Source organism: Ictalurus furcatus, chromosome 26 (assembly GCF_023375685.1).
Source record: "Ictalurus furcatus strain D&B chromosome 26, Billie_1.0, whole genome shotgun sequence".
Classification (NCBI taxonomy): Eukaryota; Metazoa; Chordata; class Actinopteri; order Siluriformes; family Ictaluridae; genus Ictalurus; species Ictalurus furcatus.
The window spans coordinates 2,652,237-2,671,528 of NC_071280.1; the positions used below are offsets into that span (position 1 = coordinate 2,652,237).

The window sequence follows — 19,292 nt, forward strand, 5'->3', positions numbered from 1 at the left end:
TGAAGGATCTGGAGAGGTTCTGTATGGAGGAATGGTCTCAGATCCCTCACCATGTATCCTCCAACCTCATTAGGCATTATAGGAGAAGATTCAGAGCTGTTATCTTGGCAAAGGGAGGTAGCACAAAGTATTGATTAAAAGGGTGCCAATAATTGTTGCACACCTATATTTAACAAAGTTTTTTTTTTTGATAAACCTGTATTTTGTTTGCAATTGTTTGATATCCATGACAGTAGAGTATTTTTGTGATTTTTAAAAAAAGAAAATATCAAAAGTTTAAACAATAAAGACAATTTTTCATAGCCTTCTTTGCTCATATTTACAAAGGGTGCCAATATTAGTGGAGGACATTGTATACATCAGTAAGGAAACTCATCTGCCCTATCAGAATGTCATGTTTTATGTCATTTATATATATTTTTGTTTTTGGTGCAAGAAAAGGTGTACATGAACAGAAACTGAGGGACTTCTGATGCAGGGTACGCAAATACATGTTAACAATGTGTGCATTTAACATTTCCATTCAGATGTCTGTGTCATGCCTAATAGGCCAGACAAGTTCAAATATTATATGGGAAACTGTAGACACATAGAACGGTGTGTAAATAGTATGTTAATAATTATCTAACAGACATCAACAGCGTGTCAATACCCTTTCTATGTATAGCTCTAACGCAAAAGATATAGAATAACACCAATTACCGTGGCACGTTTTTATAAGTGTTTGGGATGTAATTTCATTGCTAGATATTCTGGACTAACTGGATCTTGTGTATACACCTATTGGTTCACCCAGACAGCAAGGTGAAATGATAACAAAAGTCCAACATAGAAATCATGAACTGGTTGATGAGTCATGTAATGACATTATATTTCTTATATAGTTTAGCAATGTTTCTGAGATGAAAATGCAGTTGCGGTAATATTATTTACATGAGCTTCAAATGAGAGACTGGGGTCAATAATCCCACCAAGTCTTTCACTGCACCGCTGCTAATGATGTAACTGAAAGGCCATCCAGAGTGAGAACATATACAGAAAGGTTACTTCTAGCTGCCTGTGGTCTTAGTAGAAGTACTTCTTTTTTGTCAGAAGTGACTCAGCCTCCAGTGTCTAATGTCCTCAACAGTATTAAGCTGATGTCCCTCATCTGGCTTTGTTGAAACATACAGCTTTGTCTCAACAGCAAAGCAGTGGAAGCCTATACCATGCTTATGAATATCTGTATTCAGAGGTATCATACAGGAAAATAAGCAGACACCCAAGAACTTATAATATATAAGTATTTACTGATAAATAGATGGAATCAGCAGCGCCATCAAAGAGACAATCTCCCAGATGAAAACTCATGGAGAACTTTTGCCAGTAGCCAGCACCTTCTGAGACACAGTGTGTCAGCCAATTGTTCTTAATGAACTTGTTCATCTCAGGCACTTCTTGATGTCAGGAATTTGTTTCTTAATATGTGTTTAATTAGAAAGTTTGACATGTTAAAAGCTCTAGCTCCTCAGCAATATGTATGGAAATGTTTGGAAATATTCCGATTTGACATTATACTTCAAAAATTAATGTTAAAATGTTTTGCTGGTGTGTAACATTAAAAAAAAAGACTTTGCAGCTGTTGTCATTAATATGATTTCTGTTTTTTCCTTACTTTATTAAAACTGTTATTGTTCAGTAGCTGGGTGAATTCATTATTATTATGTTGTTGTACTGGATTAATAATGGTTAACCAGAGAGAAAAAAAAAAATTCATAAAATCCCATTTGTATATGTATTTCTAGGCCCTCAATAAATCAAGCCCTAATTGTTCTTCTCTCTTACCTACATATACAATATGCTTTATACAGGTGGGTGTTGAACTTTGGGGGGGGGGGGGGGGGGGGGGTTAACAATAACCTTATTGTTATAATTACCTATAATTGATACACTTGCTTTTTCCGTGCCCATGCTCATAATGCATTATACACCAATTTATAAGTATTAATTAGTCTGTCTTATGGTTCCATTAATGTATTCATAAAAATACAGCCTGCATTTTTATAATGTTATTATATTATAGTTATAATTACTTATTGGTAATGCAGATTTATTTCTAGGTCCAATTAGTGAATTATTTTATATTGTTGTTGATAGTTGTTGTGCCGGTTTATAAATACTTATTGAGAGTTATAATACAATTACTAACGTTTATAAATGCACCATTGATGGTTTTAAGTAAAGTATAGGATAGGCATAAATTATAGGATAAGCATAGGATGCAGTTTCCATAATGTAAATGTTAAAAAATCATGAAGACATCCTTATTATGCATTATAAATGCCGTTAAAATTGTTTATTTGGAAGTGTATCTAGTATATGGAGTAGAAAGCAGTATAAAACCTTTAAAAAAAAAAATCCAAGATGACAGACTCAGCACCGTACAGAAAGAAATTGCTTTAACAGAAATTTTTTTGTGTGTTTCCTTGAAAATGTAGTAACAAACAAAAACATAAAGGGATTTTGCAGTTCCTTCAGTGATTGACAGTTACATCATTTCTAAAATCTAGAATTCTACCAAAATTTACCAAAACAGATTGTGTGTTAAAATTTGTGATTGGCTCTAAAACTTAGCCAGGTATTTGAGGGCCTCTGTCAGCCGTTTCTGACGGCTATGCAGGTTGTTCCGTTTGCTGGCGATGTCATGGTCTTCTTTCAGCAGCTCCTCAATGTTATGTCTGTCCTGTATGAGCTGTATCATTTCCCTCTGCAGCTGTGCCACTGACTCCTGAAGCATCATGTACCTGATCACCATCGGAACCTGGTCCGCCAGGCGCTTAGTCACAATCTAAACACATATTCAATTAACATTTAATTCCACTAGCCCAAACAGAATCAATAAGATAATGCATGTATGTTGTACTGACATTTGCCAATTTCATCTTTTGCACTGGAACTCTAAGCCTAAATTAGGCAACAAGTAATAGAAGTCTGTTCAAATAGAGGTGTTGTTAAGAATTTCATTGTTAAGTCATAGACCAGGGCTAGCCGAAATCGAGTCTTGACAGAGTATTAAGGGGTTTGAGGCCCAATAACAATCAAAGAGCCACACCAAAAACCATTAAGTCTTTTTTTGAGGTCAAGCTATTTAGCTTAAACTAGTTAGCTTCATTTGTGCATTAGGCTGTGTTTTTAGAAGAAAGTACTTCTTGTGAAACTTTTTGCATTGGAAAAGTAAAGACAACAGGAACATTATTTTTTCAAACTATCGTATGAGACCAAGACCATACTTGGCAAGACCATATAGAAAATGTCTTGAGACAACCCTTATCCTCAACCAAACAATTCTGTGAAATGAAATAGCAGTGGTAGTCCATATTTACACACTTATTGAATGGAACTGTATAATCTGAATTATCATCCCTAGAAATGCAAGATGTTCACTGGTGGTCATAGGATAACTCGGATACCTTATAGGATACCTTCCCTTGCCTCTTGGATCAGCTGGGTGTTCAATACATGCTGACACCTTTGGGACTCCCCACTTACGAACAAAAGTATTCCGTATAGAATTTCCTCCACAGAAACTGTCAGGTGTCAGGCAAGCAAAAAAGCAAAATACTTTGCCCTCAATACTGAGAAAGATTGTCCTGAACTGCTTGATGTTATTTGAGTTCTCCTCTTTTGGGATCCAGACACCTAAACATCTCCACTGCTGGGCCACCTTCCCCCTTCTCTATCCCACATTGCAAGAGCCTGGGGCACCTCTTATAGGCCATGTTTGGCACTATAGGTGTCATGGAGGTGCTGATAATCTCCTCTTTGGAGCAAGCAAGGTGGCTCCTTCTTTTGCCCAAGTAGCTTCTTGATAAATCTGAAAGTATTTGTAATGAAGGCTGTGCATTTCCTGGCCCTCTCATGCCCCTCCTACAGAAGCTATGTTCTGAAGCTCTGCTAGCGCAGCCCTGTCTTCTTGCCTCACCTGTTTTTACGGCCACCTTAGCAACCTCAGCTCCTGCCTTAGCTGGCTGATCTTTACCCCCTGACAGTCAGGCCCCCCATGATTTCACCTGTTGTTCCTTTCTGCCAAACCTTTCAGAAGCAATGCTGGTGATGGTTGCTCATAGCTCCATAGCTTCTGGTCTACATCAGCCCTGCCTGCGGATTCCAGGACCCCTTCAACATCTTCATCAAATTGTTGCCATTAACTCTCTTTGTAACCAAATGGTCTTCATATTGCCTGTTCTCAGGTGGGGTGTAGGGTGTGTGACGCTGCACACACCACAGTCATAGTTGTTACTCCATTAGTTTCGGTCATTGTCTATATTTCTGTCCAGTTGTGGAACCCACAACCCACCGCCCCCCCAAACTACCCCCACACCACCCGGGGATATACCTGAGTGGGACATTCTGTACCTTTGTTTTGGCATCTCCCTTTTAAGGGGTTATCTCTCACTACCTCAATTGCCTTCCCTGTGCATTGTCCAATGCCTCTCCAATTGAATGGTTTGTTATAATATTTCAGCATTTCTTGTCAATATCATAGTCTAATATGACTAAAGGAATGTTCACTTCATGTGTTCTTAAACTAGAATAATCTGCCAAAAAACAAAGTAGCTGCTAAGCCTCTAAATTAGGATTTCAAAGTAGCATGAGGTTTAGAATGCAGTATCACTTATGGTTGTCCCCATTGACTATAGTCAAACATGCAAACATTGCAGATGAATGGTAAAGGAAATGAACTGTATCTAATAATCACTTACACTGAAGTAGGACTTCAGATGGCACGTCAGTTCCTCACGAATGCCTTCGCTGTCTGAGTGATCGTACAACCTATGAGAAGGAGAGTGAGCCACACCAAGCTTTTGTCTCTCTTTCCTTCCTCCTTGCTCTTCAGCATCTTCAGGTTATCGTGATGCATTTTGTCTTGGGTGTAGATCATCATCTCCATCTTAAACTGGGTCCTCAGTATTGATTCAGTCTCTGACTCCTTCACCTGCTTTATGTTGTCGATTTTGGTCTGGAACCACGAATACCCATCACACCATGACATGCTTAAAAATTATATTTCCTGACAGCTTGATTAATGTCTTAGGCCTTTGCCTCATGTTTATTGTCTATTGTTATTTTGTGCTCATGGTCCAGCAACTGTAGGCAGAGTTTGTCTATAAAGTTTGTGGGTGTAAATATGAGGACCTACTTTTGCCATTTTGAGGATATTGGGGAAACCTGGGAAGTTGGAATGAGCCAGTTGGCTGAACTCCTTCTTAATGAGATCTAAAGACAGATTGGTAGACTTTTTTATGAATACAACTTAATATACATCCTTTATAAACCTTGATATACACACAAAAAGCAAACTGGAATGTGGAAGAGAAATGTAGAATCTGTGGAAATATAATGGTGTAGTAGTAGTAGTAGTAGTAGTAGTAGTAGTAGTAGTAGTAGTAAGACATGGTGTTTTCAACTTATCTTATCGCCTTTAGAGGCACAAAACATTTTGGATAAAAAAAGCTAAAGACAGCTTGTTATTCCATTTCTAAATTCACAACACACTTAATGCAAACAAACAATTCAAAGCCTGAGAAAAGACCCCATACATTAATTAATACCATATACCTGAGATTTCCTTCAGTCTCCTGATGGCAGGTTCCTCCAGTTGCTTGATCTGGCCCTTCACTATCACCTCAAAGGTCTTGTAGTTGAGGAAGCCTGGAAGTTCTCTGCCTCTGTATTTTTCCTCATACGCCTTCAATTCCTTCTCAATCTTTTTGTTAACTAGAAAATTCAGCAAAGTATGCAGGGTAAAAGTACATGACATGACTTTCAGTGTAGTCCATCTTACTACCTTGACGCTCATGTCATACCATCTTGAACAACACTTTTAATGCAGTTTATGAAATGATCACAATATCTGATTTAGCTTTGTTATTCTTCATGAGCTATAACACTGTACAGTACATGTACCATTTCTGCAATCACTCCCTAGCTTCTCAGCTATCTGATTGGGTTTCTTTCATGCGTTTGCTTTGCATGAATTTTCAGGAAGTCTGAAAAATTCCCATTTAAATGTTGAAATAAAGATGCCATACTTAGCCTAAGCTTATCAAAGTGCTCAATAAATTAGTAACCCTTTTATCAGTGCAGTGCAGTGCCCTTGTTATACAGCCACATGGATATATTGTCACACTGCTACTCACATGTCTTTCCTACACTGTCTAGATCGTTCTTCCAGAGATCAAACTGCTTCCGCAGATCTGGGAAGATGTTCATATATGACATGCTCTTCACCTCCTCTCCAGTCGTTAGGTTGAGGACGTCCTGAATAAACGCTGTGATTTTCTAATAAACATATAAAGATCTTTATTCAGATTTTAAACACCCACACTTTAAGGAAAAGCCAGAAAATTCCTTTGCAATCAAAATGATTCAACCCCCATTGCAAATCAGGTTTATTGTCAAAATTTCAGCTGTTTGCAATGAACAAATCAAACAAAAATTACTGAAATAGTTCAACACAACGAATGCTTCAAGTGGCCCCCCCAAATTCAACTGAAAATGTAACTTATAATGATTTATCCAGTTTCAAAATTATTCAACCCTTCATGGCGAGAATCTTTAGTACTTAGTGGCGCACCCTTTTGCTGTTATGACCTGCTGCAAATGAGATGCAGAGCTTCTGCAGCGTTCCTGAGGAATCTTAACCCATTCCTCATGAGCAATGGCCTCCAGTTCAGTAATATTCTTGGGTTTGCGTGCTGCAACTACCTTCTTCAAATCCCACCAGAGACTTTCTATGGGGTTCAAGTCAGGTGACTGTGATGGCCCTGGCCTTGGTGGAATTTGAGGTATGCTTAGTGTTGGAAGGTTCAGTGATGCCCCGCGACCCTGAAGAAGGAGTAAGCGGTAGAAGATGGATGGATGGATGGATGGTTCAATGATGCCCAAGCTTCAACTTCCTCACAAATTGCATTACATTTTCTCCTAGGATTTCTTGATACGTCAATGAATTCATCTTGCCTTCCACACGCTGCAGGTTTCCAGATGGTGTTTTTTTCATCCATTGATGTAAGCACTTACAATGCATTTATCATTTGGTGTGAAATACAGTGGCACAGATATTTCCCTTTTTGCCTTAATAATAACTTGTGATAATTTACATAATTCTTCACCTTTTTGAAAATTGCAAGCCCGGTTTCTTGGTAGAAAAGAGGGTGAATAATACAATTATTTTCAGTGAACAGTGTTTTGAAATCTCTGGTAATAGAATGATATACAAATATTTGGAAAAAAAAATCTTTTCATTTTGAGCTCATTTAAAAAATAATAATAATAATAATTCAACACTGGGGTCTCTGGGACCCCAAATAACAAGACAGTTAAGGTAATGTCAACAAATCACAAGGGTTAATAGAAAAAATAGCACAATCACTTCTGAACAGTTGGCACTATTGATCCATGTATTGGTTTGAGTAGTCCAATACATGGATCAGGTGTCCATGTTTTGGTTTGAGTATGTTTGCTATTTAAACCCCTCATGTGACTATGCACTTCGCGCAGTATTATAGTTGGTGTAGTTGGGATCATTTGTATGGCTTGTACCAAATGGCTGATGTGTTTCCCCGTTTATGTTTGATTACGATAGTGAATGCGTTAGCATGCTAAGCGGTCTGGTTTCATGCCCCGCTCTAGTTTCAAGCCACAATACCAGTCTCTCGTATTCCTGGTGAAGGCCGCGTTTCGTGTTTGTTTGTCTACTGTTAATAAAGACTTTGACCTGCACCTGCATCCGCCTCCAGTCCCGATTCGTAACAATTGCTGAGTTTGCAAAATCACAAAATCCTGGAGGGACTGATTTCAGAAGCTACTGAATTTTTCTGATTTAAAAAAAAAAACCATTAAAAATTCAGTGAGTTTCTTTAAGCGTGCAGTACATTTAAGAGACAATGTGCCACGTATTCAAATTCAGTACTGGATAAATTCACCAAAAAGGAGAGGTATAGTATTAAAAAAATTTTTGGAGCAGTATTCTCCATTTAGAAGCTATTGTTTTTTGTTTGTTTATTGTTGTAGGTTTTTTTTTTTTTGTCTTTTTTTTTAAAAACCCCACAAAGCTTTAAAGATGGTGCATGGTGCATAATGTCCAACTTGGTTTGGAGAACTTATAACCATTCAGAAACTCGTGAGTTTTTTCCCAATCTTTTCCAAATAAAAAAAGCACTATCATTCACTAAAACTTCACAAATTGAGGGGTGTAGTATATTTAAGTAATGTTTCATAATATTGGTATAAGTTGGTTTCTAGCACAGTTCATAAAGCAATTGTTTTATTGAATAAAATTTCAGTAAAATTCAGTACATGATTTTGGATCAACTGTTTAGAAGCTGCTGAATTTCAATCTGGCAAAGAAAAGAGTGTACTCCTTTCTACAGTACATTGTTCAGAAATTTTTAGTTTAGAGAAGGGGCAAAATGTTGTACAAATTGAATTTGGAGTAATACGTTCAACTCGTAGGAAACTATTAAATAGTTTTATTTCTAAGAAAAATTCAGTTCATAAACAGTTAAATGTCCAAAATAAAGAATGTAGTAAATTCTACAGAACATCCATAATGTTGCACAACTTTGTTTGAAGCGAGATGTTCAAGCCCACAGAAGCTACTGACTTTCTTTCCTAAGAGAAATTCGTTAAAATTTAACCCTAGTAACCATCCAAAGTAAAGTTTGTACTACATTCTACAGGCTGTGCATAAGATTGTACAAGTTGTTTAGGATCGATAGGTTTAACCGTTCTGAAGTTATTGTTTTTTTTTTTATCCCCCAAATAAAAATTTATTAAAACTTCTGGAAGATATGTAACACCCAGGTTACACATATATACACATGGAGTCACATCAGTTAAAATATGATACAACAAATGAAGGAACATATTAAGTTGATATTCGGCCATGTTAAATGATATAACTTTAAAGTTCAGGGGTTTTTTTAAAGTTGTTTTTTTGTGTGTGTGTGTGTGTGTATAACTCACATCAGTCAGGAAGTAGATCCTTTGTTCTGGTTCTGTAGGAGTCCCTGAGCCATAGCGCTCTAGTTCAGCCTGAGTTTCAGATAACTTCACCTGGATTTGCTCCTCCAGTTGTGGCAGGCATCGCTTAATGCATACATAGATAAAATTTACTACGAGCCAAGGTTTTTGTGTACCACAAAATCTGCAGGATTCTGGAAAAAAATATCTTTACCCCAATATGAAAGACGAGCTCAAGTGTGAGTTTCTCAGCCAGGTTGGGAATGGTGGCTTTTCTATTGTCATACAGTGTTCTGTGGGAAAATAAAACACATTCTACACTCATCTTACTCAGTTTTTTTTTTTTGCATCCATTTTTCCTGCTTTAATGATCATTAGTACAATGATCCTTGTTCTAGCTAATATTGTTAATATTAGTGTATTAAAAATTGACTTTCTACATATTGCACCTTTAAACTACAAAATACATTCCAAAGACAAATTCCAGATAAACGACTTTAAAATAAACATTCAAAAGACATAACTAAGAAAAATAAAATGCGCACCCGAAATGTGGGTGATCTTCAAAGAAGTCCCTTTCCCTCTTGACGGTTTCATTCAGAGAGACACGGTCCTTGATCTCCTGCTGTCCTCGGCACCTGACGATCATGTAGCCTTTATTGAGGTAAACGATCTCGTTATTGATGATGGACACCACTGTCTCCTCCGAGCCTTTATCCACCAGGTCAGGCTTCGTTAGGACGCCTGTTATAATCAACACACACAGAAGCTCATGGAAGATATCTTCTGGAATAAAGTTAGAGAAGAAGAAGAAGCACAACAAACTTTGTCATTCACTATATATTAAAATGATATACTGATGAAAAGGCTCCACAGACCGAACGTTCTCTCGCCGTTTGGATCAACTTCCAGAGCCATCTTCAGCGCTTCAGTAGTGGCGATGTCCACGTTACACGGCACCACCACCAGGTTGATGGTTTCTTGCTTTGTGATGAACTTTTTGATCAGCCTCTTACTCTGAAACCAAGTCAGGCATGTGCTTATATTACAGCTCAATACCATTGGTCTATTTTTGATCTTTTATCAGGGTTTACAATGTCATAAATGTGTCATATTTATTAAGAATACTGCTCTACTAATATGATTCATTAATTGATTCCTAATAAGACATGTCAGTTAGGGAGGCATGGCCTGTCCCAAGCATGTCCATGAAATATTTAAGATTTGACCCAAATTTACTTGTTCTCCAATGTTCTCCGGTTGGTCCTTGACTGCTACACGGGTAATACCAGGCAGATCGATGACCGTGAGGTCAGGAACGTTGGACGATGTCACCTCCAGGCTGATGAGCTTATCACTGATGCCCATGCCGGTCCCAGCTATTTCATTCTGAGCTAAACATAAATAAATAAATAAATAAATAAATAAATAGGAAAAGCGGAGATGCTAACTGTTCTCTGTTAGCTTGTATTCAATTTTAACCACTTGATTCTGTTCACTACCTTTTCTAATCATTTGCTCCACGTCTGCTGGATCTTCAATCTCTTCTTCATAATCCTCATACTTGATCTTTCCATGCCAGAAGTCTGTCTTCCTGCTCTTCTTCATCTTGAGCTCGAGCGGACATCTTGTCACAATACCTGTGTGGTTGTTGGCAGAGGAAACAGTTTGCTTGTTAGTCTTTCATCAACTTTTCCTCTTTAGCTTTTTGTTTATTTTATTTCAAGTCAAGTCAAGTGGGTTTTTATTGTCATTCATCTATATAGCTAAGAACACATAACAGTACAGTACACAAGACTATGTAAAGTGCAAATCAACAACCCAATAGTGTGAGACACTGACGCAGAGCAAAATACACAGTATACACAAGTTGTATGAAATGTATTAGCATGCATATGTAACAATGAATATTATAAACATGCGCAGGAAGAATACTCTCGTTATTTAACCAGCTGCCAATCAGTAAATCAGGAAGGAACATGAGTGACATCTCATCTGAACCCCAAGTTGCTCCCAATAGCAAGCTAGCACCTTGCAGGGCAGCTCTGCTACCATTGGTGTGTGTGTGAATCAGTGATTGAGACACAACCTTAGAACTGCTAAGGTTGAAAAAGTGCTATATAAGTGCAGACCATTTACCATTAGTGCTACCATGCAAGATTTTTTAATGCAGAAGCAGAGTTCACAGAGTAGAGGTGGAAGAGCCAGTGTGGTGGTGTCAAGTTAGTGGTTAGTTAATTGTTCACAGAATAGGTGGGGTTTTTTGAACATATTGACGGACTCTGCAGTCTTGATTGAGGTCGGAAATTCATTCCACCACTGAGGGACAGTCAGTCTCTGTTTACACTAGTGCATGTGAAAACCATCCTCGTCCACACTGGCGTTTCCTCTGTGTTTCAGAAACGATCTCCATCCACACTACACGACCGAAAATGCATGTCACATGACCATTCTTGCACACTGGGCATGCGTATACAAGTGTAAACAGGAAGTTGGTTGCTGGTCACCGGCAGGCACCTCGATGAGCATGATGGCGAGGAAAAGCAAGGACGTCTTTTTTAAACATCAGGTTTCATTCTATTTTCCTTGTCATGTTTTTTCTTTATAAATATTGATAATTGAGGCTAGCATGTGCGCTAGTGTGTACTTGATCAAACTCTATACAAATTCAAACGATTCACTTTATTTGTAACATTAGTACACTGTCACATTGCAGTGAAAACATATTGGGGCTGTGTTGAAGGCGATTTCAATGCCTACTGAGACAATCATCAGGAGATTCCTTATACCGACAACACGAACAAACAACACCAAGTGAGACTCACAGCTCTTTATGAACGAATCACTGAACATTACAGACAAAGCATAGATTGGACTAAGATTCAGAGCTGTAAACAAAATACTTGAAAAAGTGTGGACCAATTTGTCAAAAGAATGGCCAATATCTTTGACGCTAACTCCAGAGTAGTTCTGGAAATGATTCTCCGTATGAACAACAACAAAAGAAGAGACTCATGGACCGTCTGCAGCCAAAAATAAATAAGTAAGTCAAGAAGCACTGTGTCATCTGGAAACATGGTAGACTTACCAATGTTCTAGAATATCCACGACATGGAGAAGACATTATTCAGGACTCCAAAGCAACTTTATAAGTGCAGAACGAAAACCTGGACACGAAGAAGATACAGAAACAAATACAGCAAATGGACAACCAAATGTGGGGCGACACTGACCAGGTCTTTTTTCCAAGGATCTGGCCCGAGGAGAAGGGGCCAAGGATGAGGTTGGGTAAAAGGCATACATGGGGGAAGAAATGTCTTTCATGTGTGGACAGGAGGGACATTGGGTTGATGAGGGGCAGGTGTAATTGACCAGGATCCAGAGCTTGAAATAAACACGCCATCAGGTCATGTAACCTTTAATTTATTACCTTTTCATACCTATAATCCTGAAGATGAAAGTTTAAAATTCAGAATTTAATTTGTGTCATTTGTTAGCTATGTTAAACGCTCATTCACCACCTACTGTTGAGATTCAAGTGAGGGGCTACTAAAGCTTTCCCAGTGTCTTCTGAGACAGTCATAGATCAATCTGCCAATGGGGGAAGAAATATTGTACAACTGACTAAACAAATGAATACTGTTAGCCTCCGGTTAATCTCATGGGTTGAGATCTAATGTACAAATTAGGAATCCCGAATAAATCTTATAGTGAGGGAATTGAAATTTTTTAGAACAGACCAAAATTCTTTTCAAGGTGTTGCTCTGGGTAATTCTGCACCACATTATTACTATACTTTAGATTTACTCAATTCAGGGCCAAGGTTAATCACTCTCCCCTAAAAGACTAATGTCTAAAGAGAGACTTTCTCCCAGTGCTGTCCTTCAAAATCCTGAAGACATGCACTGTACTATGTATTTTAAACCTAATTCTGGTGCCAATCTCATGTACGGGAAAAAGTTTTTTAAGGGAAGTGAAATGGTTTCACATCACCTTTGCAACCTATGTTGGATTAAAGCAGGGTTTTGTGTGGTTTCTGTTGGTTTAAGTAAAAAAGAAAAAAGAAAAAAAAAACGCTTTTTCACACCACAAACCCACCACACCTGTCCTTAGGGTGAAGTGTGGGGGATTACTAAAGAATTGTTTTAATTCACCGGATTAGAGGGATTGTGATCAGTGGAGAAGGACGCCTCTACCCTGCATTACAAGCTTATTCTCTTGATTTAAAATGGGTTACTGTCACAAAAAAGGCCGTTAATTTTATGGCAAAATTCTGAAAGGGTTGTGGAGCCCTTCATCGCCCAAATACCATCAAAGTTTTGGTCACAGGGAAGTGATGATGTGGGACTCATGAAAGGAGCATCTCCACTAGTAGTTGATCCAAAATCTTCTTATCGACCCTGTGAAAGACAATATTCTCTGAAAGCAGAGGCCATTGAAGACTTCATTCAAGACTTAATTAAAAGTGGAGTAATTGTTCCATGTAGTAATTCCCCATGTAACACACCCCTGTTTCCAGTTAAAAAAGCAGCCCCCTCCACTGGGTCTTAGATTTACAAGCTGTAAATAGTGAAATAATACCTCGCACTCCTATTGTCCCAGATCCATATACCATTTTAAATAATATCCCTTTGGGAGCACAAGTTTTAATACCGGTGCTTCACTTTTGAAGGAAAAAGTACACATTTACTCGGTGTCCACAGGGGTATTGCGAGAGTCCAGCAGTGTTTTCTATGGCAATGGCTGAAAATGTAGAAAGATTTGATTCGAATCACGGCAGTAAGGTCCTTCTTTATGTACACTTTTTGGCAGAAAATGGCCACAGAGTGAGCCGTAACAACTTCAAATTTGGAAATCTAATGTAAAATACCTAAAAAGGATATGATATTTCAGCTGAAGGGAGAAAACTCATGAACGATAGAGTACAGACTGTCACTACTCTTCCTAAACCATCCACTAAAAGGCAGATGCGTTCGAATCCACCTTTTTCCGAACTCGCTCTTTTCCCTTTTCCCATCACATATCAGATTGGAAAGGCATTTATTTTCAATAAAAATGAAAATATTTGAAAAGTGGTTTTGAAAAGTAGAGGGCTTTATTGTCCCAATAAGGTGGCATCCATTTAATAATGTTAATAAATATAGTCATGTACATTTTTTACATTTACATGTACAATACTGAGATTCAAATAGTATCTGCCACTATTTATAAGTACAAGTAGCATCTAACAACTATTTCCCCTTATTGCAAAGAACTGCTACTTTTATATAGTGTAAATAGAATATATCGCTATTTATTGTCACTTAGTGTAAATAGCATATCGCTAAGACAATGCTGCTATTGTCACTGAGTGTAAATAGCCGCTGCCTTCAGATAATGACACCATGTATAACCGATAAAAAGCATGATGATTTTTTAAAATCTGAACAGAATGATATAGTTGGTCAAGCGCAAGTGTGTAAAGCCTGCGCTGCCTTCAAATAACCCAGTGCTGAATCGAGAGGACTGTGGGAGTAGTCGTTGTAGTTCAAAATGAGTGAGGAGAGTAGAGAAAATAGTGGGGAAGGAGGAGAGACAGACATAGAAAGACAGCCCCTGGAGAGCCGAGGAGAAGAGGACCAAAAGAACATCTGGAGAGAGGAGAGGAGGAGAGAGACAGACAGACAGAGAGCCCCTGAGAGAAAGAGCTGAGGAGGAGAGAGACAGACAGGAAGGAAACATTAACAGGTGTGTGTATGTGTGTTTCTGTGTGAGTTACACTACGCAGGGAAATGTCTTTCTATTGTTGTTGCTGGTCCAAGAAAGCATTGTTGGTGTAAATCCTGTATGATGTAGAATATCGACAGGTGTCTACATAGGTTGTAACTTGTCAGTGTAAATACTGTATAAGCTAGAGGTGTTTCCAACAAATAGTACCCTAGCTAGACCCAGCAGCACAATCAATGCCATCACGCTTGCAAGCTATCATCGCATCTGCTTTAGCTTTTGAAGCTTTGGCACCACTTTGTACTTTTTAAGGAACTGAAACTCTTGATTCCATGTCAGGTTTCAGAGCTTTTGTTGCAACAAAAGACTCCATTCTTATCGTCTGATCGACAACTGCATTACTCTGCTGTCCTTTTGACTCAACCCCACCTTACCACTGAGAGGTGCACAATACTAAATACGGGCGTATCGGCTACTCTCTTACCTGCTCCTAATGACGGTACACTGCAGCACGACTGCTTAACTATTGTACATGAGAAAATGACAGCTAGACCAGATTTACTTGATGTACCACTGATTGACCCTGATTTAGTTATGTTTGTGGATGGCTCAAGCCTAAAGGATCCACAAACAGGTGAAAATCTGGTGGGTTTTGCCGTTGTAATTAATCAGAACGTACTACTTTCAGGGAAGTTACCCTCGCACTTCTCTGCACAAGCTGCTGAAATTTGGGCATTAACACAAGCTTGTAAGTTGGGGCGAAATAAACGAGTCACTATCTGGACAGACAGTCAGTATGCTTTCTCTACCCTACACTGTTTTGCGAAACAGTGAAAGAATAGCAGAATGATTACTTCAACAGATGAACCCATCACGCACTGAGACCTAAACTGACAATTTTTAGGTGCCGTGTTTCTGCCATCTGCACTTGTGGTATGTAAATCCAAGGACCACACCAAAAACACTGACGTTATTTCAAGGGGAAATACGTTTGCTGATGAGAAAGCGAATCTCTTTATTGAAACCATTAACCATTCTTCAAATAAAGGAAGCCCAAATGAACTCCACCCCACAAGAAAAAACACAATTGGTGTGGATAAAACACAATTGCCCATTTCAGCATAATGTCTGGTATGGGCTTAATAAAAAAAACCTGTTCAACCTAAAAGCACTCTTTCCTTATGCTGCGAAATTGAGCCATGGAGTAACTCATGTCTCAAGAAGAGGGATGGTACAAACGCATTTCTATACTATAGGATTCACCACCTATTGTGCTAAATTTTCAACTGTGCTAAATTTAATCCACAGGGGAACGTAAAACAACCAACCTTAACCTTCCCTAAACCAGAAGGACCATTCGAACACCTAGTAATGCATTTCATTGAATTGACACCATGTCAGGCGTAATAATACTGTCTAGTGATTGTGGACAGCTGGTCAAAATGGGTAGAGGCCTTCCCAATTGGGAAAGCCGATGCCACCACATTGGCTAAAATATTGGTCAATGAAATCATTCCAAGGTGGAGAATCCCTGTAAAAATCTACAGTGACCACATTGGACCACATTTCTGTAACAAAGTCACAGACGTCTTTAGTGAATGGCTAGGAATAGATCTCAGAAAACACTGTGCATTCCATCCTCAATCAGCCGGACCAGTGGAACGCATTAACAGCACTATAAAAGATAAATTGAGAAAGACCATGAATTACACTGGACTAAACTGGGTTCAATGTTTGCTTTTAGTTTTAATGTCTATTAAAGCCATCAAAGGCTCACTAGGACTCTCTCGGTATGAATTGCTCCATGGCAGACCCTTTCTGTTAAATACTGTGTTACAGGTACCCAAGGAGGGAGAAAATATCCATGATGACTTGATAGAATATATAGCAGCATTTTGTTAAACGACTTAAAGCTATTAGAAACTCTCTTCCCCAACAGGAGGACCCTCTCGCTTACAAGACTAAGGTGAACCCCTGGAGATTGGGTACTCGTCAAGACGTTCCGCAGAACGTGGAAAGATTGTAGGTGGGACAGGCCATTTCAGGTGCTGCTGACAACCTTTTTTGGTGGTGCAGATCACAGAAAGAACAACCTGGATACACAATACACATTGCAAATTGTTCACACCACAAACTGATGAACAGATCACTTAATGTCCTGCCAAGACCTGTAGTAGGGGGACTCAAATGGAAAAGGGCATTAGCTCTGATTCCCTGCATCAGAGGGCTCATCGTCCGTAGTTTGGATCGTTCTCTCACACGTCAATTGATTTCTTATTATTACCTAATTCCAGAAACAGGTGAAGATGATTATGTTGCTCTCGCACCCATTACTGAAACTTATAATCTTCCCATGCAAGATCTTACTAACGCTGGAATGCGACGAACGTTTAATGATGATAGTGTTGAAATGTCATAGGATATAATTCACTATTTTTAAAAAATCTTTTGCTTATGAAGCCATACCAAAACCAACATTTGGGAGCGGTTTGGGAAAACAATTCAATTTATATTTATATTTGCTTTTTAGATTTTTGCTGAGTAGACAGACAATTTATGTTTTGAGGACCGGCTTTCTTTCATATTAGGATGACTCAAAAGAGGAAGTGTGCCCTTAGTCACTTCCAACTCTCATTGAGGAGACTTGGGTCCAAAAGCTGTTGTCATTAAAAGTATTTAATCCTGACGAGGTTATTTGACTCTTTTCTACACAAAATTACCCTAGACGAGATAATTCACCTAAAAATGATCCAACAACAGGATGAGGTTTTAGTGTTGGTGTGCAGTGGCTTTTTTTCCCTCCAAACATAGCATTTTTGCCAAAATCTTTTGTCTCATCTATCAACAGAACATTTTCCCTGTAGCACCTTGGAATAACCACGTTGTTTTTGGCAAACTTGAGATGTGCCGCAATGTTTTTTTTTAAAGACAGTATCGCTTTCCTTGGTGGTGTTCTTCCATTGACACCATTCTTGTTGTGTTTTTCAGATAGTGGACATATGAACAAAGACTTTCACAGTTTGTAGAGTTTTCTGCAGGTCTTTTGCTGTTACCCATGGGTTCTTTTTCACCTCTTTCAGGATTGCCCATGCTCTTCCCGTCACCTTTGCAAGTGGCCCAGGTCTTAAGAAATGAGCAAAGAAAGGTCTTTCAAAAAAAGATGAAAAGGTTAAACTATAAAGACAATTTTTCACAGCCTTCTTTGCTCATATTTACCAATATTAGTGGAAGGCACTGTACATATGATACACATTAATAAGGCATGCTCTCTTGCTTTAGCTCATGAGTTTATGTGAGTTCTTTCTAGCTTTCTACCTAGACAACACATATCACAGGAATGTGTCGTTCTCTCCTAGTTTCTCTTTCTTGTAAAAACATGCTACCGATCTACCAATGGCCCGCCATTTTACCTTGAATGATGTGCACATTGTTGCTGAGGCACCTGACTGTCTGAGAAATAAACTCTAAAGTCTTCTTGAATCAACTGAGAGGCAGCAACTCTCCGGAGCGCTCGAAACAGGACATACCTGCGGCAGTGTGATGGCACCTTTTACCCTCATCAAATTCATATTTTATATTTTGTACATTGTACAAAGAGAGAGAAAAAGAGAGAGAAAATCTGAGGTAAATTATTGAATTCATAAGGTATATTTAAATTATTTCACAGCTGTAATATGTACTAAATATTTATAAGTTTAAAAATGCCCCCCCCCCCCCCCCAAAAAAAAAGAATAAAGTAAATAAAAATTAGTACATCACAGTTTAAGTTTTTAGGGTGTATGTAGTGATAACTTGACCCATGGTGTCTCACCACTCCCGCGGGGCAGAGCGACTCCGGACAGCGCCTCCAGCACCGAGCTCTTCCCCGAGCTCTGGTCTCCGATCACGGCGATGGCTGGAAGCGCGAGGTCCTTCTCCACACCCAGCGCGCGCAGAGAGTCGATCAGGTCGATGCACGGGCGCACCTTCTCCTCATACTGCTCACTCAGGCTCGCGCTCATCTCTGACCGCTGAGAAACTCGGCAAATAAGTATTAATAACTATTAACAATTAGATCTTATTGTTCTCGTTTGGAGTCTGAGCTACAGTATATCGCAGACTTGTTTCCGCTGTGTTTCTTCTGAAACCGGAACTTGCACACCTGGATGCTCTATTTATCATCCAAATCCAACGAATCGGTTCTTTCCAAATGATTCATCTAACAGAGTCGATCCCGGAAGTCGCTTACAAACAAACATATTAAAGCCTTTTTTTTAGTCAAAGGCTAAAAACAAAATATTGTTAGCTTATATAGACTAGTCATCATAGGTGTTTTCCACTGTAGCAAATCATACACAATAAAACTCGACTCACCTGTATAGCTTTGCTTTAAAGAATCGATTCAGTGTAAAGAATCCAGTCTTTTTGATAAAAGCCCGAAAACGAAAGTAAGCATAGGTTTTTTTTTGTTTTTTAAAATCTTTTATTAGGTATCGTTTCATGGTAAGCTTCCACAGTAAAGCTCAGGTGTCTGGTTAACCTGGTTTGACCAAAATGACCTTTTTTTTTTTTTTTTTTTTTTTTTTTTTTGCACACTCACAGAT

General features: G+C 38.6%; 1 protein-coding gene across 1 annotated transcript; it reads right to left on the minus strand.

Annotated features, from left to right (window-relative positions):
* Positions 1 to 2,318: 2,318 nt before the first annotated feature.
* On the minus strand, positions 2,319 to 18,862 carry LOC128602032 (interferon-induced GTP-binding protein Mx2-like). Its single transcript, XM_053615545.1, is given in 13 exon segments — positions 2,319 to 2,827; positions 4,743 to 4,810; positions 4,813 to 4,999; positions 5,180 to 5,256; positions 5,599 to 5,757; positions 6,180 to 6,321; positions 9,007 to 9,129; positions 9,218 to 9,296; positions 9,549 to 9,747; positions 9,882 to 10,020; positions 10,243 to 10,397; positions 10,506 to 10,643; positions 18,521 to 18,862. Coding segments are annotated over 13 exon segments (1,881 nt in total). The 5' UTR covers positions 18,711 to 18,862; the 3' UTR covers positions 2,319 to 2,602.
* Between the last annotated feature and the right edge of the window lie 430 nt (positions 18,863 to 19,292).